At 52.5% G+C, this 22,629-nt stretch overlaps 2 protein-coding genes across 8 annotated transcripts in view; one reads left to right on the top strand and one right to left on the bottom strand.

Moving 5' to 3' along the window:
* The window catches only part of GRAMD1B (GRAM domain containing 1B), a 94,122-nt gene extending 80,520 nt beyond the window's left edge, over positions 1-13,602 (top strand). For all 6 annotated transcript variants that reach the window (XM_058857225.1, XM_058857224.1, XM_058857226.1 and 3 more), the window contains 7 exons: positions 1,255-1,397; positions 1,973-2,076; positions 2,808-3,011; positions 3,181-3,271; positions 5,664-5,771; positions 6,749-6,866; positions 7,506-13,602. In XM_058857225.1, the coding sequence (XP_058713208.1) occupies positions 1,255-1,397; positions 1,973-2,076; positions 2,808-3,011; positions 3,181-3,271; positions 5,664-5,771; positions 6,749-6,866; positions 7,506-7,595 (858 nt within the window). In that variant the 3' untranslated portion in view covers positions 7,596-13,602. The remainder of the gene's footprint in view (positions 1-1,254; positions 1,398-1,972; positions 2,077-2,807; positions 3,012-3,180; positions 3,272-5,663; positions 5,772-6,748; positions 6,867-7,505) is intronic.
* Positions 13,603-15,359: 1,757 nt separating this feature from the next.
* SCN3B (sodium voltage-gated channel beta subunit 3) lies at positions 15,360-22,077 on the bottom strand. Of its 2 annotated transcripts, none has more exons than XM_058857221.1 (6): positions 21,951-22,077; positions 19,414-19,577; positions 18,044-18,269; positions 17,058-17,196; positions 16,328-16,424; positions 15,360-15,850 (listed from the first exon to the last, which is right to left on the bottom strand). In XM_058857221.1, exons 1-5 carry the CDS (start codon positions 22,015-22,017, stop codon positions 16,361-16,363), a joined length of 660 nt encoding a protein of 219 aa, XP_058713204.1. In that variant the 5' UTR covers positions 22,018-22,077; the 3' UTR covers positions 15,360-15,850; positions 16,328-16,360. The 2 variants fall into 2 exon arrangements, with proteins under 2 accessions (XP_058713204.1, XP_058713205.1); XM_058857222.1 differs by lacking the exon at positions 21,951-22,077 and adding an exon at positions 20,997-21,151.
* Between the last annotated feature and the right edge of the window lie 552 nt (positions 22,078-22,629).

Genomic DNA, 22,629 nt, shown 5'->3' with positions numbered 1-22,629 from the left:
GCGTGTTTTCATCATCCCTGTCCATTTTCCTGTTCACTTTTCCTTGATTTACCTTGCTGCTCAGTACCACTGCAGCCATGAATAATCTTACACTTGCAATGGAAGCACCACAAATTCCCCAGCAGAAGCAGCTGAGTTTGTGAGCAAGGCAGCACTTCTTAACAATGGTTTTTCTCACCCAAACTGGTGTTTTTTGAGCTGTGCTCAGCCCAGCAGATACTACTCAAGGAAGTCAGGTTCTGCCTGAGCAGTCCTCCTCACAGCTCTGCAGGCTGTTGTGGATTTTTCATTGTGGTGAGGACAGTGAGAGGATCTGTTTAGAAAGGCAAAAAAGGGAAAATCTGCAGTGCACTGGGAGGAGCCAGGCTGGCTGTATCCAGCAGGACCTGCAGCTGGAGAGGGAGGAAAAACCTCTTTCCATGTCCAGAGATGTGGCCAGGGGGAAATACTGAGAGTGAGCTTTAGGGATTGCTAAGAGGGAGCCAGGAAAAGGGCTCTGAGCACCCCATTTCAGAGAGGAGGGTGCCAGCAGCAAGGTGGGACTTGTGGGGGTGTGAGGAAAGGTGCTGGAGAGAAGGAAAGGTGCAGGGAACAGAAAGGAAAAGGGAGAGCAAAGGGAGCAGCACACTCTCAGATAAGCCAGCCATGGCTTATTTAATTCTGAGTTTGGCTCAGGCTGCAGGGCTTGTGTCACACAGCAAAGCTGTGTGTCCTCACTGCAGAGCTGAGTGGGAATAGTCTGCAGGAAAAGTCATGCTTTGTCCAGGGATCTGTGTCTGTCTGTCTGTCTGTCTGTCCTCTGGGTGGGGTTTGCTCTGGAGCAAAGGGAAAAGCACATCAGCAGCTCTTAAAAGAATAAAGTGATGTGTTTTTGTGGTGTTTAGAATCACAGAATAATTTATGCTGGAAGATTTATTAGCTAGAATTTACTCCAAAACCTCTGATTTTAGCTCAGGTGGGTCCCTGACAAGCCAGACCCCAGAAGAGAGGTCCCACTTGGGAAGGTCTCCCCACGTGGTGTGTAACACCTGATACAAAATCCTGGAGGCTGGAACTGAGTGCCCTTTTAAAACAGAAGCATCTGGGTGAAACCCTTGCTTTCCTCTGCCTTCCCTTCGGGGTGAGCTGCTCACAGCAGAGCTGCAGGGGCAGGGCTGGGCCACGGGGGTGTCTCCTGTTCACAAAGCGCTGCTGAAGGTGCCACTTGTGTCCTAGCCACGCTCAGAGCTGCCTTGCACGCTGTTTTTCCTGCAGACAATGTACAAAGCCAGCCAGGAGAGCGAGTGCTATGTCATAGATGCAGAGGTGCTAACCCACGACGTCCCCTACCACGATTATTTCTACACCATTAACCGCTACACGTTGACTCGTGTTGCCAGGAACAAAAGCCGACTCAGGTACCTCTCCTGGGGAGTTCCTGATCAGCAAAAGGCACCTTGGGGAGGGAGTTTTGCTGTTTGGGTGTGTTAGGAGGGGTTGAAGGGGTTGTTTCTTTGTCCTGTTGCTGGGATATTGCTGTCAGGAAGAGTAGGGGCAGGATTTTCACCTGCTGGGTTGGCAGCGATGCAGAGCTGCATCAGGGAGAGGATTTACAGTTTTTTTGTGCCTCTCTCTTGGGTGCAGGGGTTTGCAGAGCCTGTTATCACTGCAGGCTGTGATAAGCAACAGGATAAATCCTGGGGCTGTGCTTGGGGGCAGAAGCAGAGGAATTGGGTACTGGGCAAAGCTGTATTTGTGTGACTTTAATAATGATAATCCAAATGCTCGTGGAGTTCTCTTGGGAGAGGCCCTTCCTGCCTTTGCAAGGACTTTTCCAGCAGTGCTTCTCCTCTGGACACGTCAAGGGCTGAGACCATTCCAGAAATAACAGTGTACATGATTATTTCCCGGATTTACACTGACAAAGACTGTGAATTGACATCACCCCCAGGAAGCAAACCCAGGGGAATGACTGACCTTTTTCTCCTCACAGGGTTTCCACAGAATTACGCTACAGAAAACAGCCTTGGGGGCTGGTGAAATCCTTCATTGAGAAGAATTTTTGGAGCGGCCTGGAAGATTATTTCCGTCATTTGGGTAAGAGTGGCAGTGACAGCAGCACTCGTGCTTCCCTGGAGTGGGCAGCAGGATCCAGCCTTCTGGTGGCTTATAAAAGGGGCAGAAAACCTGCTGGAATTAATCAGGGCATCAGATCCTGCCCCCTGCCAGGCAGTTTAAGGTCAAATTTTAATAAAATCTGCGAGTAACGTGGAGCACAAATCTCTCAAACTCTGCCAGCCTCTTTGGCCCAGCTGATGCCTTTTGGGGCTACCTAAAAACAGAGGCCAGACAAAATTCAGGGAATAAAAAGCAGCTCTATTTATTGAAGGGCTTCAGGTGCATTTAGGGCAGACAAAGGCCCCCAGGGGCTGCACCCAAAATGGACCATGGCTCAAAAGGTTTTCACACTTTTCTAAGTTTGTTCCATTTGCACATTGGGGGTTCATCTCCCAATTCCAGCTGCAGGGAATGAAGGAATTTCCCCCAAGTTTGCTGCCCCCAACTCCCTTTTGTTTCCATCTCTGGGGGCCTGAGGCAGTGAGGTGTCCTTGATTGCCAGGCCTGGAGAGGAATTGTTGTGTCTGCCCAAAGTGGGGAAGCAGCAGCTCCCAGTGTGTGTGGAGTTTGGAGTCCCACACTGAGGAATGGCAGGAGTACAAATGTGTGAGAAACAGAAAAGCTGAAATCCTGAAGCATCAGGACAGAGGGGTTAAACCTCTCTCCCTCTTCAAAACCACACCTCTTAACGCTCCTCCTTGGTGCTGCAGAGAGCGAGCTGACCAAAACAGAGAGCACGTACCTGGCTGAGGTGCACAGACAATCCCCCAAAGAGAAGGTGAGCAAGCAATCCACGGTGCGCCGGCGGAAACGCGCCCACGCCCACCTGCGGGTGCCACACCTGGAGGAGGTGCTCAGCCCCGTCACCACCCCCACGGATGAGGAGGTTGCCCATCGAATCAAGCACGTGGCAGGTGAGCAGCTGCAAACCCCACAGCCTTGGCCATGGGGAAAAAGAGGGGCTTTGTCACACAGGGGCTGTGATGTGTGGGGGGTGTTTGGGTGAGGTGGAGGTGGGGGGTAAAGGATTGGGGTTTGCCTTTCCCTGTTTCCCATCTTCTCAAATTCTCCTCATCTCCTCAGGTTCCACTCAGACACGGCACATCCCTGAGGAGAGCCCCAGTGGCTTCCACCTGCAGAGTGTCTCCAAGCTGCTCCTTGTCATCAGCTTTGTGTAAGTGATGACTTTCTCTGCTTTCCTTCCCAGTCAGCATTGAACACCTTTGGTTTATCTGTGTCCCTGCAGCTCTGTGCTCCCTTCTCTCATCTCCCCGTGGTTTTGCCTTTGTTTTAGCCAAACATGGGCATTGCAGATGTGTTCTGGGAGTCCTAAAGGCAGGTCTGGGACCTGTGTGGGACAGAGACAATCAGGACCGAGGCAGCTGTGCCAGAAGAGAGGAGTCAGTACCTACAAGAGGAGGAATGCAACAAGTAGAAGCATTTTATCTTTTATTTTTTTTACTTCAGGGATGCACTTTACAGATTTTTAGTGGCACACAGAAAAACTTTGTGTGTGTTTGGAGGGTGTAATTTAAAACAGGTGATTTAACTGCTGACACACGAGCTGCTAACATGGACAGTGACTGTGCAAAGCTCTCTGGGCTACCACAACAGGGCTCAGTGTCGGTGAGGATTCTGTCACATCTTCCCTCTGGTCTTGAAAGACCTTTCCATGTCAGGTCCTGGGCAGTGATTTTGATGAGAGGTACAGCCAGAAAGCAGCTGGACCCTTCAGAGATGATTTCTGCACAGTCAGTAAAGAAACACCTGAGATTGGTGTGATTTCAGCAGCACAAACTGTTTGGTTTGGGGTTCTTTTCCTGCCACACCTTTCAGGATCGGTGGTCTTGGGCTGGGATGTGCTCTCCAAGTGAGCTGGGAATGAGCCTCTCATGTCCCTGTGGCTCATTTTGATACCTGAACTCACTGTTTTTACTGTTCCTCTGCCCTTGGGCTGACAGCAAGTCTCATTTAGTGCTGGGCTGGTGCTGTGGAGCAGAACAGACTAAAACAGTGATCCAGGCTTTTCTGACTTGGGCCCAGCTTTTCCTTAAGCTGCACCTGGCTTTTAGAGAGGTGGGGAGGAGCTGGGGTTTCAGGACTGAAATTACAGCTCCAGCTGAGCTCCTTTTGTGTTTCCTGGTGCCAGAGGGGGCACAGAAGCAGAGGTTTGCAGCAGCACCCAGCCACTGACAAATGAGGTGCAGCAAGGTACTGTCATGACGAGAATGTAGCACAAAGGTACCAAAGCTTTGTTCCAAGGTCTCCTGAGAGCTTCACTTGGGTCACAGAACCCTCTGTGATGTTTCCAGATTATTCCTCTGGCCAGTTGCCATCCGCCTGACTGAACTGGCCACACTGGGCCATTCTTCCAGCCAAATAACTGCACTATTCAGAGCCAGGCACCAGCCTGGTGCTTTGGAATCTCTTCCTGGGGAGGAGCAGAAATGCCCCTGTGTGGTGAGGGGTGAGAGTGATGCCTGGAGAGGCTCCTGGAGCAGGGGCTGGCCAGAGTTAAAGGAATAAAGCAGGGATTTATTAAAAGCCCTTCCAAGGATCACCTTGGGCACTGCAAGAGCCCGGCCCTGGCTCCACCCAGGATGGGCCCCGGCTCAGGAGTTTCACACTCGGATCAGTTTTGCTCCATTTCCATCTCGGGGTGAATTGTGCAATTGCAGCTGCAGGTGATGCAGTCCCATCCTCCCAGGTTGCTCTCCTCAATTCCCTGCTGCTTGTGCTTTTTGGGGCTGGAGCTGCAGCGCTGCCCTTGGCTGTGGGGCTGGGGAAGGATTGTTGTGTGTGCCTGAGCTGTGAGGAGAACTTGCTGACACTTTGTGTGGAGTTCAGAGTCAGGTACCAGTGCAGAGCCTGGAAAATGTGAAAGCTAAAACTGAAGGCATCAAGAGGAGCTGGTCAGGGCATGGCTGGGGTGTGTTCCCAGTGCCAGGGGTGGGAATGGGGAAGGCTGGATGTGAACTCTGTGTGTGTGTGTCAGACAGTGCCTGCATGGCCACCTGCTGTCCCCAGGAGCTCAGCTGTGCTGAGGGAACTTCACCAGCAGTGCAGGCACACGGATCCCTGTCTGTCCTTCCTGCCTCTCTTCCCTCTGCTCCTTTCTTCCTGCCCCCTCTCCCTCCTGCAGTGTCTGAGCCTCCTCCTCTCAGCCCAGTTTGTGTCAGTCCGTTTCTAACCTGCAGCTGCTCCGTCTTTTCTCTTCCCTGCTCCCATTAGGATCTGTTTCAGGTACTGTCTCTCTCTTTTTTTACCTCTTTACTCTCCCATTTCCCTCCCTTTCTCTGCATTCAGCGCATCCACTCACCCAGCCTGTTCTGTCTGAGCTGTCACCCCTGTCTCTCTGTCTGTCTGTCTGTCTGTCTGTCCTCCTGGCTCACACATTTCTTCCACGAGGTGAAGTTTTGGTTGCTCACTCCGATTAAATCCCCACTCACAGCATGGACTGGGCCTCAGACACCTTCCTGAAGGGCTGGCTGTTGCCCCAGGTGTTCCTGGCGAGCAGTGGGCTGTGAAATGCTCCTACACTGGCTCTTTTCCTGCTTCCTTTGCAGTCTGGTGCTGCTGGTCATTCTCAACATGATGCTGTTCTACAAGCTCTGGATGTTGGAGTACACCACGCAGACGCTCACGGCGTGGCAGGGCCTGAGGCTGCAGGAGAGGTACAGCCACACCTGCCGGGGCTCTCCTCCTTCCTCCTGGGTGTCAGAGGCTTTCCCCTCACACCAGAGCTCTGGGCTCTCACTTTGGTGTGAAAGAGGTGGAGCTGAGGGGCTCTGTGCATTTCCCCTGCAGCTGCAGAGTTAAGGCTGCAGAGGATGCTCTGTGAATAAATAAATGTTCAGCGATTTTGGGCTGAGGTGGTCCCTTCCCCTCCTTGGATGGCCAAACTTCCCTCTGTATGGGAACAGCACCTGAGAATGATCCCTTTGTACTCACAGGAGAATTTGGGCTGTTGGGTTTGTGTTTTGAAAGGTGTGGGTCCAGATATCAGCAGCATGTCCTGCCTGAATGGTCTCTGGTCTATTTTTAGAGGCTGAAAATATCCTTCATCCACTTTTTGAGGTGTTTTTGTCCCCTTTGTGTCCCTTTTTTGGAGTCCCAGTCACTCCCTTGCTACACTGGGTTTAACTTCAAGCATTCATAGCCATGTGCTACCACTGTATCAGAGTTTCTTTGCTCTATTTGTGTCATTTCTCCTCATTAGGAAAGGGAATTACCTTCCCTGTACCAGCCCTGCTGCTTCCCCATGGATAGATACTTTAAATGATTGTAAATACTTCAGGTGATTTTATCTTTCTCTGGTGCTTATTTAGATTACTACAATAACATTTAAGTACAGAACTTACATCCTGTTTGCACAGTGTGATGTGCAAGCGCTGGAATTATGTGGGTGGCTCCACATGGGTAATTTTTATGTTGCAGCCACAGGTGCTGTGGAAGCATCTGAATGCATCCAAGCCCCTGGAATGCTCCCATCTGTCCTGATTCCACTCCCCTCACTTCTGTTTTGGGGGTTTAAATGGGGCTGAAGGGAAAGGCTTGGAAAAAGGAGCCAGTGCAGCTGTTCCTCACAATAAAGAGAGATCTCTGTACAAAGGATGGGGTTTTATGACTCTTGTCTGTGTTTTTCTGGCAGGTTACCCCAGTCTCAGACAGAATGGGCCCAGTTGCTGGAGTCCCAGCAGAAATACCACGACTCAGAGCTGCAGAAATGGCGCGAGATCATCAAATCCTCGGTGATGCTTCTGGACCAGGTGAGCCTGCACAGCTCCAGGCAGGGCTGTGACCAGGGTGTCACTGTCCTGCTCCCCATCCTTCAGCATCTCCTGCCTCCACCACAGCCCCTCAGCTGTGCCAGCTCCTTTAGACCATCCCCTGCTGGTGGTGGCACCACAGGGGCTGTCACAGGGTGCCACGGCTGCCCTCTGCCATCACAGGGGTCCAGGCACACCAAGGAGAGAACCCTACAGGGCTAAAAATCTTATATTGGCACATTTGGTATCTAATCTCTGTCATCCCAGCTTGGGGAGCAAACTGGTTTTGGCTGAACCCTGGATTTGCTGCAGCTTTCAGGGAGGAGGTGGACACGCTCTCGTAGCACAAAGCCAGGAATTTCAGGGTGTGCTCCCTAAAAAGCACAAAAGAGCTGCTGAGAGCACAGTCCAGAAATGAGAGCTGCTTCCCCATAAGTCCCTAAATGTGAGCTGCTTTTCCCTAAGGAGAGAGAACTCCCTGTGCTCTGCTCACCCCTTTTTTCTTGGTGCCCCACATTCCCATTTGCACATCCCAGCCCTGACTCCCAAAACCACAAGGATATTTCACAGGGAAAAAGGAAACCCCCAAGTTCTCCCCTCTAGGGTAGCACCACAGTGGAGAAATCTCTTGTCTTTCAGATGAAGGATTCACTAATAAATCTCCAGAATGGCATCGGCTCCCGGGACTTTGGGTCAGATCCAGAGGAGAAACGGAAACGTTTCCATTAACAGGCAGGAATGCAGGAGGCCAGAGGACGGTGTGCAATATGTGTAAATAGGATATATAAATATATATATAAATATATATATATATATATACAGATATAAATATATATATTATATACAGATTTTAAGAGAAAAAAAAAAAGAAAAAAAAAAAAAGCCTAAAGAGGGGAAGGAGTGACCTCCAACACTGGCTGAACTGGAGCGTCCCTGGGAGCGTGGGGGTGTGTGTGGGAGGGCTGTGCTCTCCCAGCACTGAGGTGTGCTTAGGGCCGTGCCCAGCTCTGCTCCCTGGGCCCCTGCACGGCTCCTCTGTAATATTCCTGTCTGTCTGTCTGTCTGTCTGTTCTGTTTTTGTTGTCTCAAAGGGAAGCATCAGTGTGAGTGCCCCCCCTGCCCGTCCCCGTGCCCTCCCTGCGCATGGAGGTCCCTGGGTCGCTCTGTTTCTCTCTCAAAGGGGACACTGTCACCTCCCTTACCTTCAGGGGGTTTTGGCAGTCGCAGTCAGTCCCTTGCAGAACCGCTCTGGAGAGGAGGGGGAGTTGCTGTGGGTCTGTGGAGGGCAGATCCCCCTGGCAGGCCCCTCCTGGGAGCAGAAATTTGCTGTCAGGGCGGCCAGGCTGGCTCAGAGAGCAAAGCACAGAGCTGCAATCCCTCCCACAAACCCCGATTTGCTGCCTCCTGTCCTGGCTGCTGCAGAGAGAGCGAGGGGAGTGTGTGGGAGGGGGAGAGCCACACCTGTGACAGTGTCCCCTTTAGCTGTTCTCTGCTTTCCCTGTGCTTGGGCCCCTGCCACTGAGCCATCCCTGTGCTGTGGGTCTGCATCGCTGCTGGAGTCACCGCCGTGGGAGGACCCAAATTTAAACAGAGAACCAAAATTAGGATTGATTTGCAGCCACTCCCACTACCCAGCTCTGCAAATCTCTTCTCCTGTTTGTTCACCCAGGCCTTGTCTTGTAAAATCTGTGGGAAAACGGGGGGAGAAACAGCAGCTTCCTTTCCTTGCCTGGGGTAGATTTACATAACTGGATCTATGCAGCAGCAGCCATCACTGTGGGTATTTCCATGACTGCATCTCTAGAGCAACCAGGCTCCCAAAAATCCAGGAGAGGTCAGGAAGGGTGACAGGGACCAAGGGAGGAAAGGGAGAAGGGCCCCTCAGAGGGTGTCAGGACAGAGCTGGGTGTCAGGCACCTGAGGGGTGTCTCCCACCAGCTGGGTTTAGTGCAGCCAGGTGGCAGAGCTGCACTAAAAACAAAGCCAGTGTGCATTTTCAGCTCTTCTGGGGGATGATTCCAGGCTCCATGAGCAGCCAGAGGAGGAAGAGGGGCGGCTTGGCTGTGCTGTGCAATGCACAGACTCCACAGGGACTGCTGGGGATGCAGGCTGCTTCTTGAAGTGTTTGATAAATGCTTTGGCCTCTTCCCCCAGCCAGGTAGATGAGGGGAATGTGAGTCCCACTTTGTCCAACACTGGGATTTTTCCACCTTCTGGCTGGCAGGAGGGAGGCAGCTGCACATTCCCAGTTTGGAAATGGAAATGGAAATGGGAAGTTGTAGCTCCTCCATTGCCTCCAGGATGAATAATTTGTCTCTCACCATTCTGTAGCACAGAATATCCTCAGTACAGTCTGAGGAAAACCTCAAGGTCCCATTTTCCAAGCAGGGGAGGGCAATGGATGCAGGAATAACCTGCTGCTTTCTCCCAGCCTGCATGACCAAGACACACATGCCCCACACGTGTGTGCAGGAGCATGGATGAAGCCAGGCTATCAAAAGGACATTTCAGACTGTGAAAGCAAGGTCCAGTTGGGGAAAAGCAGAGAGTAATGTGTATTTATGACTATTTATTTAATTTAATGCTGCTGACTACTGTACTGCTCCCTGACTTTTTTCCAGGGAGGCTGCTGAAATGAGATGGCTGCTGTACCATGAAATTGAGGTGCTAGGGCCTGGGAAAGGCTTTCTGTGGCTCATTTTCTCCACTGTGACTTGCCAAACTGACCCAGAGTCCCTTTTCCCCTCTTAGTTAGTCCCACAATTACTAAGCACACAGAATTCCCCTGCTGCTGGAATTTCCCTCTTCCAGAATTTTATTTCAAGCACCAATCAGGAGGACACAGAGGAAGCCCTGGGATTCGCCCTTCCCATGCCAGGAAAAAAGAGAAAGAACAGACTGTGAAAGAGGAGCCTGGAATGTGGGGTCTCCTCCACCTGGAGACAGAGAAATCAGAGAGGCTCACAGATAAATGCTGCTGGTCTGCATTTGTTGCTCACCAATGTCACATTCTCTCTGTTAGGGAGGCAAGGAACCCTTTTTCTCATCCTGAATCCTTTCTCCTGTGCAGATTTCCAGCTTCAGGCTGGGGCTGTTCCCTCAGGCTGCGCCCCAGAGACAGAACTGCACAAACTCTGTTAAATCCATGTCAGGCCAGGCAGCTGTAGCAATCTCAACACTAATATTTGTTGAGATATTTGTCTAATAATTCATCCTACCTGTCCAGTATTTGTCCTTCCTGCACATTAAGGTGGGTTTTTAACCTGTTTGACACCTATCCTGACACTCAGCAGTGTGAAATCCTTCAGGAAGAGCACAGGGGTAGTGGGCACCGAGCAGAGCAGTGTCCTTCACACCCAGGGAGGTTTCTCTTTAGGGTTTTGGTTTTTTCTAGTTATTTCTGTTTCCCACTTGGCAGCCAGTCTGGCTTGGAGCTGGATGGGATTCACAACCTTTTTTTTTGCCTCTTAGTCTCACAGTAGTAATAAAAAGGGGAAAAACAAGGTCTTAAGGCACTGAGGGTGAGGGTTTAAACAAAAACTTGGAATGTTTTCACTTCCTCTGGAGAGCTGGGATAGGAATCAGCTGCCCCTGACCAGTCCCAGCTGACAGACTAATTCCTTCCAGAGACAATTTTGGATTACGTTTCCTGGAAGGATCAGTAACACTTTCTAGGAGTGAGAGGCCTGAGTAATGTTTCAGAGGGTGGTGCTTCCCTCAGCACTCACAGCCAAGCCTGGCTTCCACCATCAGGGTTTGCCTTCTCCCCTTGCTCACCTGGGCCAGAAATTCCCCTGGGTTCTTTTCACAGCAGGTGCATTTTCCCTCCCAGTCTGAGCCTGCACATCTGCTGGGGTTTTATTTGCAGGATCTGAACAAACACAAAAAAACAGGGAATTTCTTATTTTTTTAAAGGCATTTCTCCGGCCAAGCATGCAGAGGTAATGCCAGCTTGTAGCTTAATTCCTGCCAAGGAAAATGCTTCCTGTTGGGAGGAGAGGGAGCAGGAGGCTCTGATCCACCAGTTTGTGACATCCTCACTGATCTTAGCTTGGCACAACCTCACCTCTGATAAACACACACCTTCCAGGGCTTATCTTAGAGCAGTTCTGGCAGCTGGAACGAGGGGATTTGAGTCCTGCTGTGCAACCAGGCATTCCCAGAGTGGATACCAGAGGTTTCTACAGCAGCAGCTGCCTGTAAAGTCTCTGAAGGACCAAAAACCAGCTTATTCCAGGTGGTGAGCTGCCCAAGGCAGGGGCACTGCTGGGCCTGCACATTCCAGATAGTAAATATGGGAAAATAAAAGACAGAAAGGCACTTGCAGTGGGAAGGAGTTAGCTGTGGGTTAACAGGATAATGAGCTTTTTGGGTGCTCTGCACTTCAGGCACTCTCCAGTCAGAACACTGTGCTATTAACTCATACTAACTGATACTGACTGCTGTCTAAAGCCTTCCTGGCTCCCTCGAGTCCTTTGGGAGAAGAGAAGGAAGGCTCATGACTTTGATCTCCCCTGAGTTGCCTGCTCTGCTGTGACAGAGGCTGCATTTACACCTCTGGCTGCTGTCCCTGCCTGCTGGCTGACACCTGACCCTGCCTGGATGCTTCTGATCTTAAAAGCAGAAACCTTAGGGACAGGAAACATCTCTAGTGTAATGTGAGCCTGGATTGGAAGAGGAAAGGTTTCAAAGCACAAGGCTTTGCTGGATTTGGAGCCCTGAAGGCACAAAACTGCCTCTGAAATAACAGGGCATGTGTTGGGAGATCTCCTCTAGGAATGCTGGTCCTGGAATGCTAATCCATGTCCTTATCAGACAGTTTCAGCTCACCTGGGTGTAGGTAAGGACAGACTTTTCAGCCTCCTTGGCTCCTCAGCACTGTCCTGGTAGCCACATAGGAGCTTTTTCTTACTTTTATGCAAGAAGGTAGAAGTTGATTTTTTTTTTTTTCCAGAGAATGGCTGGAAACACTTTTGGTCTGGGTACTTGAGACCTTTTGGATTTGCTCTGCTGTGCTGCAGCAGCTGCTCTTCCCCACAAGCACAGAAACAAACTCCTGATTTACAGCTGGAACTGCCTGGTTCCACATTACACAGAAAATCAGTCTCAAAATCACTGTTTAAAGCAGCAGTGCCTGGCTCAGGGGAGACAGCTCTGTCCTGTCTGCCCAGGCAGCTGCTGCCACCCCCAGCTCTTGACAGATGAGTGCTTTCTGCAGCTCCAGGGGCTCCCACGGGGGCTGTGCCAGGCTGCCACGGTCCATGGCACAGCCACCTGGGCTCTGGCTCCGTCTGTTCAGTCTCAGCACCACTTACAACACCTGGCAGGGGCTTGCTTCAAACACAGCTCAGAACAGAGCTCTGGAACCAAAGCCCCCGAGGGAAGTGGCTCACAGAACACCTGTGTGGTTCCTGTGCTGGTTCTCCAGCCTGCTCTGATCTCTGTGCTTTGCAGTCTCTCCAGCACGAGTCTCTCTGTGCCATAAAACCTCTTTTTTTCTAGATGTGCACACTGGCCAAATAATCTCGTGTCTTGGGCGACTGCTGGCCAAGGCCATTCCCTGATCTAGGCAGACAGCATGGGCTTCTCTCAGCATGGATCTGTGGCATGCCATGCCCTCCTCCTCTCCCACACGTTTTCCAGTGCTTGCTATGGCTTTTCCCTGTCCCCCCCTCCCACCTCTGCTGCTGGACAATCATTACCTGTGTCATAGATGGTCTGACCTGGTGCTGTCCCTGCCTGCCTTCCCCTCCTGCAGTCTGTATGCTCTTCAAGTGAATGTGTTTTGGTTTATTTTTATTTTATTTTATTTTATTTTTTTTCAGTAGGGAAAAGGACTTCCTTCTGCTGAAGGAGTTATATTTGCACATGGCTCGGGGAGGTTCCTCCTCTGGCCGTTTCTGTTACCTCACTCATTTAGGCCAATTCCATTGCTAACGTTAAAGGCCACCTTCCCTGACCCAAACCCCGAGAGTAGGTAGGGAACAAACCCCGACGTGCAGCTCTGCTTCTGGAGCCGCTGCTGGCATCCCTGCTGGAATTAGGATCTGGGAGAGCAGCTGTTCCAGCTCCATCCAGCAGGGAGGTGGAGCCTGTGCCACACACCCCATCCCTGCATTCCCAGCTCCTGGGAAATGGTCCTTGGAGAGCAGGGATGGAGGAACCCGCCTGGCTCCGGGCTGGACGTGGAGGGAGGGAAGAGCAGCAGAGCAGTGGCAGCGTCACAACCTCCCCCAGCAGCCTGGCCTGGCCTGGCACCTCTGGGACATCTCCATTCCAGTGGGATCTCCTCTCCCACCGCCTGCTCCAGGGCTGGAGAGAGCTGCTGATCCCCTGGGGCGTGCTCTCCCCACCCGGATCCTGCAGTCCCTGTGCACAGCTGATGATGAGCGAGGCTCTGCTCTCCTCGGCACAGGAGCGGGTCCTGCCACCACCACAGGCACGTGCTTCCCTCCTGGGATCCCCTCCAGAGCCCGGGGAGCGGGGGGCTGATGGCTGAGGTGACTCTGGGCTGGGTGGGGGAAGGATTGTGCGTTTGTTTTAGGAGTTGTCCCGACTGTCAGAAACTTTGCGCTGTGCGCAAAAAACACAAAAAAAAACCAAACCCAACCTGCGGTTAAAAAACGATACTGGAACGGACGTGCTGGAATGTAGGAATTGTACAGGCTCTGCAGCCAAACTCCCTGTAAGTAGTTAGTACCATGGAAGTACAGTATCAATTAAAAAATCTATCCAACAACCAGCGTGGCTCTTTGTTCTTTTTATTATCCTGCCTGTTCCAGAGTCTCCTCTCTCATTCCAAACACACACACACAGAGTCTTTGCCAGGACCATCTCTTCCAGGTCTTGAAAAAATCACCAATTTTAAAATTATTATTCTTTTTTTCCCCTGTGAGATTCTTGAGCAGAACTTTGCACCCCGTTTCCTCCTGCTAGGAGCACCACGTGGCAATGGTCACCTCTGTCTGCAGGAACTGGAAAAGCAGATTTGTCCAAAAAAAATGAGGGTCTGCAGAAGATGCCTGTGGGATACAGGGAGGTGCAGGACAAGGGGACAGCCCTCCTTTACCACCTGAGGTAGCTCTCAAGAAGTTCTCGGGTTCACTCCCTTTTTGATTTAACATCAGAGCATTTCCGTGGTTCACAGGGAATGAGCTGAAGTGGGAGAGAGGTGTCCTGAAATTCCCCCTGGGCTCAATGCTGTGGGCAGTGCTGGAAACTCCAGAGTTACAACCCAGTCCCTCTGTTGAGCTCAGGATTCTGCCAGGCAAACTGGGACAGGGAAAAAGATGATATCCAGCTGAATTCAAAGAGGAGCTGCTTGGATATTCTTTTGGATATCAGGTTTTTGGGAACTGGTGCCCAGACTATTGAGTGTGCTTCATCTGGAAAATGTGCTCCCCTTGCCAGGCTTGGCTCTGGGTTTGGGAGCAATCCTACTACCAAACACTGCACTGGAGTAGTTTATACTAAAGTTGACACCCACTCTGAAAAAAGGGTTTTGAACAAGTGCCAGTTGGAGATCTGGCCTGGGCCCGACTTCCAAATGGGGTAATTTCCGTGATTTTAGCGAACAAGTAAAAAGCAGCAGAAGGAAGCAGAGGGGATTCCGTGGGTGGGGAGCATGCCTGGAGTCACGAGCACTTTGGGATTGCGTACAAGCGGTCAGTGGAGCAGAATTTGTCAGCTCTGGCAAAGCAGCACAGGCTCCATTGCAGCAGGGATGTCACAGCTCTGCCATATAACAAACACAAACCCTCCCCAGATGGTTTTGCAGCACAATTCCAGCCTGGCCAATGTTTCTGCCTTTTCCCCTCTTCTAATCCCAACTGCTGAGCTCAGCTGAAGGGTAGGAAACAATTTTTACTCTGCTTGACCCTCAGAAAAGGTAAGTTGGAAAGGAAAGATGGGATTTCCAGGGTGATTCCTGGGCAACAGAGGATCATTTAGGATGAATCCAGACTAGACTGGTGATTAATTACCTCAAAAGAGAATTAGGATTAAGTGGGAAAAGTGGGTGTTTTCTGTCTATCCCTCTAGATGGTGCTGCTACAGCACCAGAGAACCATCACAGTTGTAAAACTGCAACCATTTTACTAAGCTGCCATCCTGTGAGGCCTTTGCATCCTATTTATTTCCCCTGGCCGATGAGGCTGCCTTCCTTGCTGTGTTTCCCAGGAAAAGGTGGATCCCGTACCTTGCTCTGCTGTGGCAGGACGTGGCTCTGCAGGTTCCTCCTCCCACCGTGTCCTCCAGGAGCAATCCTGCTGTGCCAGGCAGGTGGAAGGGGATGAGGGGTCTGACACCGAGAGGGACACAGGGGATTCTTGTACTTACATCATCCTGCTTCCCAAAGCAGGAATATTTCAGGGTCTGTATTCTCAATTCCCTCTGGAAGAAAGTGTGAACATGGCACGGAGACCTGTCCTTCCTACTGTACATTCCCAATTTTAGTGCATTACCCTACTCTCCTTGTGCATAGATAGCCTAAAATTCAGAGTGACTTCATTAATTAATTAAATTCTTCCTGTTTTTACACCAAGAAAACTGCTTTGGCCACAGAATGTGGTGGAATAACCCCCTAAGAGAGCCTTGTTCACAGTCCTGCAGCTCAGAGCAACGTGCCATACATCCCCCTAACCTCTGCAGTGGAGAAGGAGCATATTTAGCAAATAAAGGTGGTGGTGAGAGCAGCTAAGGAGTGACAGGTAACATTTACAAAGCCATTGAGGTGATGATGGAAGTGAAACTCGGGAAGGAGCTGTGCTGCCCAAACCCCTGTGCTGTTTGCTCAGCATGCTTCCACAGAAGAGTCCTTCAGCACCGGGCTGGCAGCTCAGATGGGGTCACAGGACCAAAGTCAAGGCTGTACAGAGTCCAAGGCAAATGGAAGAGAATTTACACTTCCCCGTGTTCCTCCCGACGGCGCAGAGCTCCCTCTCAAACCTGGCTGGCGTGGCATGGTCCTTCTGTCTTCAGAGCCCCTGCAAGGGAGACAATTCCTCTTGGACCTCACAGGAGTGAGGATCACAACAGAGTCAGCGCAGGAACTGATGGGAGGTGAACGAGAGAGTAAAAGATCCAGATCTTAATCCTTAGATTTAGATTAAACTCCTTCCTAGAACGTGTTTCCTTTGGAGACAGAGCCCTTCCAGTCCTCATGGGCACAGCTTGCCCCTCTGCAGGGGAAAGTGAACTCCAACTCCACAGCAATAGGTAAAGGAGGCATAAATATATACATAATACATATATAAATATATATATATAAATATATAATAATACATCATGGCCTGTGTTGCTTTGGGGGTTCAAGCAATACAAGTACACCTCACACCTAAAGACACCTGTATGTCTTGGGAAGCTCCAGAGGAGCGCAGGCACGCTCCAGGAGTCTCCAGCCCCACCACAAGGAAGCTGAGGGGTGGACAGACACAGGGAGTGAGCACCTGTTCATGACCCACCTTGGTGCCGTTCACTCCGCTGCCTCCCCTCTGCTACTCCTCCACAGGCACAGCGCAGTTCTCCTTGTTTTCCGATGGAATCGCGAGATAATCTGTCCTGTAGTTGGAGGGAAGGAGGAAAGCACGCAGTGTAAAGCCCAGTTTGGGTAAACTCACCTCTGCTGAATGCCTGGGAGCATCTCTGAGGTAACAAACGTCACCTGTAGATGCTCACAGTGGGAAACTCCTTGGCCTAGGCAGGAGCAAACACCGAGACCTCCCTGCTCTGAAACCCTACACACCCAGCCTTCCTATGTACAGAGTGCTCTAATCCCAGCCAAGTGTGTGGAAAGATGGGAATGGGCCAGGATGAAACCAGACCTTCCAGGAGAGCATCTCCACATGGTCCAGACCACCCACCCTGGAGCGCTGTTCCCTCCTGACCTGCTGTGTGGTCACAATCTTGGTGCTCCTGAGCACTGCAAGGGCTTTGGGCAGAGCAAACACTGAGCAGCCCATGCCATAGCAAAGTTCAGCCTCCCTGCACTCTGCTCTGGGGCATGGGCAGAGCAAACACCGAGCCTCCCGTGCCATAGCAGAGTTCAGCTCCCTGCACTCTGCTCTGGGGCATGGGCAGAGCAAACACCGAGCAGCCCATGCCATAGCAGAGTTCAGCCTCCCTGCACTCTGCTCTGGGGCATGGGCAGAGCTCTTGCAGAACAGATCTCATCTCCAGGGGTTCCACACTTACGCGTTTTCCTGGGCAGCCTCCTCTGCCTTGGACACCTTCCTGTAGCAATAGACCATTTCAATCAGCAGCCACAGCGTGAGGAAGACCAGCAGAATATACATCATAATTTCTGAGATGACAGAGGTGAAGTCTTCTCCAGCTGTGAATAAAATGAAATATAACCCCTGATCATTTCCATGCAGCTCCATGGACACTCCCCACCCTTGTGTCATCCTTCCTAACCTGCCAGAATCTCCGGGTGCCTTTAGGCTGTGAGGGGGCAAAAGAGAGGGGCAGGGATGGCAGTGCGTGTCTCCAGCGGGATCCAACACGCACAGCCCTGTCTGTGCCACCCCCACATCCTCACGGATTGCTCACCCAGCTCATCTCCACGCTCTGTTTCCTCCCGTGTCCCACTCACTGGCTCTGCTCTGCCGCCAGTGATTTGTAAAGGCTCAAAACACCGAGGTGCTCATGGGGGAGAGGGAGGAGAAAGGGCAGAAAAAAGGGCTGAGAGCTCCCGGCGCTCTCAGCAGGATCCCCGCTGGCCTGTGGGATTTCAGCACTGAACCCAGCAGCACCAAGAGGAACAGAAAGGCTCGGGAGCAGCACAAAGGGAAGAGGAGAAGGAGGAGGCTGGTATCAAAATGGAGAATGAATGGTTGTTCCAGGAGGGAGGGGGCGGCAGCAAGGAACGCTGCGGCTCCCTGGGAAAGGCATTGCTGTAACATCCCGGAGCCGCCGCGGGAGGAGCTGGAAACCTCTGCTGGCGCCTGCCCAGCTGTGCCCAGCTGTGCCCAGCTGTGCCCGGCTCACCGTGCCTTCCCACCCTCACACACAGCCAGCCCCAGCCTAAAAAGAGCCTCCAGCCATCAAACAAGGGACAGGTTTTTCCTCCTGAGCCATGTTTGTCACTGACAAACTCAGAGCCCTCTCCTGCGGTGACAAACTCTATCCCCGGGTGACAACACCCACGGCTGGTGACAGCACAGAACAGCCGCTCCTACCCTCCTCCACCACGGTGAGGTGGATCTTCCTGGAGCTCTGGAAGAGGGGCCGGTGGATCTCGAACTCGAACTCGCGGGTGATGTTGCAGGTGTAGATGCCTGAATCGTTCAGGGTCACGTTCAGCACGGTGATGGACACGTCCTGCATGTCTTTGCTCCCGTTCCACTGTATCCGCCCGCTGAAGCGGCTTGGAAATTCGTGGTTTGATTTCCTGTACTCGTAGATCTGTGAGGAAGTGTAAAGGATGCGCTGGTTAATCTCTGCCTCGGACAACCCCACGGCACGAGGCAGGGACAGCATCCCCCTCCAGCTGCGCTCAGGGATGTTCTGAGCTCCCTTGGTAACAGCAGCTATTCATATTCCATCATCCTTTGCCTCCAAGTATCAGGTGACTTTACAAAAGACAGGAAAATGAGTGATCAGGAATTCAGTATCTCCATCAGAGAGGGAGGAAAACTAAGGCACAGCAAAACACAGACGTGTGTGGACATGAAAAACCAGCAATGGAACAGAAAACTGGGATTCTTCATGCCTAGCAGTGTACCTGTGAGGAAAGAACCACAGAATATCCACAGGGAAGAGAAAAAGCCCTTTTTGGGATATTCAGCTGAGATGGAAGTGCTGCAGGACAAATATGACATTCTGGCTGACCACAGTCCCCAGCACGACCCTGCCCACCCCAGCTCACCTTGGTTGGTGTTCCTTGGGTTGCCACTGGTGAATGGACCCCCCCAGGGCACTGGAAGTGAATTCCCATCTCATTCCTTAGCCTGATCCTTTTAGTTCTCACACAGAAGGTGAATATTTGCCATCCTGCCAGGCCCTGCTCAATCACAGCCACTGATTTAATGCCTCAGACTCAGATAAAACAGCTAGAAAGAAAGGTGCACTCAGCCTTTATTTTGTTCCTCACTTCACCTTTCTCTCTTGAATTCCAGCTGGCCCTCATCTGTCCAATTTCCATTTTGATTCATTCTGAGAATCAATTTTACCTTTTCCTGACAGGGATCCAAAGCAGCTCCCAGAGATCCTCCCAGCTGAGATAACACTGCTTTCTCTGAGGCAAAAAAAAATCCTGCCCTGCAGATCTGTTGGAGGCCAATTTCATCTCCAAAAGAACAGCTTTGGGACTCAGATCTGACTCAGACAAGGGTACCAAATGTCAGTCATATCTGACATCCTTAGATTCTGGGCTTGAGGTATTGAGGGAATGGGACTGGAAATCGGCACGGATGAATTTACAACCCAAATGTTCGAACTCAACAACTGATTCCAGCTTTTCCTGCCAGGAGTTTGTGCTGTGCCCAGGTGTGGAAATGGGATAAGCAAGGAAAGAAACGGGAAGGACTCAGATCCCAGACATACATACAGGCTCATCCTTTCCCCCATCGGGCTTGTAGAACCACTCCACCACCGTGCTGGCCGTCACCTCTTCCCTCTTCATGCAGGAGATGCAGAGCAGCTTCATGTCCGTCCCTTGGACAGCCTCTGTCTCAGATGGGACCTCCACACACACTGAGGAACAAAATCCAGCTGGGGGAGAGGAGCAGCAAAGAAAGAAGCGTTAGGACAGAATTAGAGAAACGTCAGTTATTCACATCTTGGCATTAATGTCCCCACTGGAAAATGGTTTGATTTATTATTAGTGCTGCCTGAAAACAGATTAAGCCTCAAATGGCAAATTTTACCAAGCTTCCTTCTCCTGAGATATTAATAATTCATAATAATTAACAGAGGCTGATCACTTCACACAGATTCACCTCTCCAGCCTCTGCTTTGCCACAACTTTCATCTTTCCCTGGTAATTAATGCCACTTTAAAGGCATTGTTCATTCCCTCCCATGCGTGATGGGCATGCTCCTGTTAGAGCAGCAATTAGTCTGGGATGAGGGGGAAGCCCAGAATTCCAGAGTGGAGGAACAGCTCTCTCTTTGTGCTAAGTTGGAAGGTCTGGATGCTTTAATTCAGCAAAATTGGGAGGGTCCAGCACCCTTCCTGTCCCTGGGCTCCACGGGCACTACTGGGAAGCGAGGGGAGTGAATTTGGCAGCAGGAGGAGTTATTGATTTCCCAGGTATTCCTGCTCAAAACGCTTCCAATCAGAGCTGTGCTAACGCTGGCAACTCTCAAACACTGCTCTTGCAAAGAGGACAGAAATCATGGCATGTGAAGCCACACGCTCGAGCAGAAAAGGATCGTTTCAGCGCGACATCTCTGACCAAATCCCTGCTGACATTTGTCCCCGGGCTACACAATCCCGGGCTCTGTCTGTCCAAGGCTGTCTCCAGAGCCCAGACGCTGACTTTGCTGGCTGCTCCCTCCTCCCCAGCCTCTGAGGCACCATTAACCCGCTCTCTCAAACAACATATTATCCCGGGACTATTCCTGGAAACAGCCTGGTTCCAATTCTCCCGTGCTACCAGCTCCACGGACAGCAGCGGCTTTCAGGGAGAAATAAGGAAAAGCTCCTGGGTCCTGCTTTACTCTGAGAAACGAGATCTGTAGGCACAGACAGGCACCCACACACAGGGCTGAAGGCACACGCGCATCGAATGTGGCAAAACCACCCAACCTCCTCTCGTGGCAGGAATCAAACTGCAGTTGCAATCGATTGATTAACTCCAGTTTACACGGAGTGCTCGGGAAAGCGGCACTAAAACACCGCTTGATGGGCTGCACACCCTCCCCGAGGCAACTCGATGTTAAAATACGCTGCCAACCCCGGACCGAGAGCAAGCAGTAAGGGCCCGGCACACGCTTTGTGCTGGGCACCGCGGTGTGTTCTCCGCTCGCATTCACTCCCTCACACTCACACCAACTCCGCACGAGCGAAATCCCCTTCTCCCGACAACAAAAAACCCGCTCGGAGGGCAGGCGCGGAGGGAGCATCCTCCCTTCTCTCCGGCAGCATCCCCGGAGGCGCTGGGGCGGGAGAGGCAATGGCAGCACCTACCCCAGAGCAGCAGGGCGAGCGCGGCCGAGCAGAGCAGCCGCGGCAGCGCAGCCATTGTTCCAGGCGGGCCGGAGCTCGGGATCCTCGGCAGGATGCTCCTCTTCCCCTCTCGCCGTGCTCCCGGCGCAACAGGAGGAGCGGCCGCGGCGGGCGCGGTCCGGGGGCTGCGCTCGGCCGCGGGGGCGGCAGCACCACGGACAGAGCCCGAGCCCGCACAGAGCCCGCACAGAGCCCGCACAGAGCCCGCACAGAGCCAGCACAGAGCCAGCACAGAGCCCTCACACAGCCCCAGCCGGCACAGCACAGCCCCAGCCGGCACAGCACAGCGCCAGCCCGCACGGCTCCTCCGGGGCTCCGCGGGCGCGGCCGGCGCTGCGCAGGGCGCGGGCGGAGCGGAGCGGGAGCAGCGCTGGATGAACAGCAGCGCTGGATGAACAGCAGCGTTGGATCAGCAGCAGCGTTGGATCAGCAGCAGCGTTGGATCAGCAGCAGAAGCAGCAGAAGCGACAGGCAGCAGCGGCAGCGGCAGCGGCAGCGGCAGCAGCAGGTGCCCCGAGCCGGGAGCGGCTCCGCGGGGCGCGGCCGCGGCGCTTTTGTTGCGCGGGCTGCGGAGCGCAGCGCCCGACGCGGAGGATGCCGAGGAGGATGCTGAGGAGGATGCCGAGGAGGATGCCGAGGAGGATGCCGAGGATGCTGGAGGAGCCCGGGCGGGGGGCACGGCCGGCACATGCGCGGCCGCCTCCCCCGGCCCCGGGCGCGCCGGGCTCCTCCCGGCTCAGCTCACGCAGCCCGGGGCTCCGGTGGTCCCGCGGGCAGCGCCCAGCTTGGCTGCAGACATCACACAGAGGATATCACATCATCACGGAGTGTTAAGGCGTGGGAATAGACCCTAAAGCTCGGCCAGTCCCACCCCCTGCCATGTGTGGGGACAACTCCCACCAAACCACATCCAACCTTGCGGCACGTCCAGGGCAGCCACAACCTCCCTGGACGCCCTGGAACCACCCTCACAGCGAAGCATTTCTTCCCAAAATCTGAATTTCACCTCTTTCCATTTGCACCCCTCTCTCCTCGTCCTGTCTCTACGGATCAACACCACAGATCAGCATCACTGTCCTGCCTCCAAAAAGAGCCAGGGGCGGGGGGGAACGGGGGAGTTATCCCTGCGGGGTCACACAAAGGCCTCTGCTGCTAATAAGTTTAATACTAACATTTGCACGGCTCTGAAGGTCACAGTGGGAAATACTGGGAAATCCTCTCGCCTCATGTTCCTGCCTGATTCCAGGGAATTTAATGCCAGCAGCAGGCTGGGCTTTCTCTCCTTGGATGGGGGCCATGTGCCCTGGAGGGCTCCTCCAGCTTTGAAGGTCACAGTGGACAGAGAGGGGGAAATGAAGCATTTGTTACATGTGCTCCTTTTAAAGCACCTGCAGCTCCACACACAGCACAATCTACTGAGTTAAACCCGAGCAGCCCCACCAGGGAATGACACAGGAGTGACTGGCAGTGCCAAAACTCAGCGTGCAGGTGGCCAGACCCACTCAGAGATGTTTGCAGCCAGCAGAAAAATCAGCTTCAGCTGCACTGGGGCTCTCAGCTGGGCACACACCGCTGGCAGCGGCCACTGCCACAG

This window comes from Poecile atricapillus, chromosome 25, assembly GCF_030490865.1.
Source record: "Poecile atricapillus isolate bPoeAtr1 chromosome 25, bPoeAtr1.hap1, whole genome shotgun sequence".
NCBI lineage: Eukaryota > Metazoa > Chordata > Aves > Passeriformes > Paridae > Poecile > Poecile atricapillus.
Note: the sequence above shows the minus strand (reverse complement) of the source record. Positions and strands in the feature narration are given on the sequence as shown.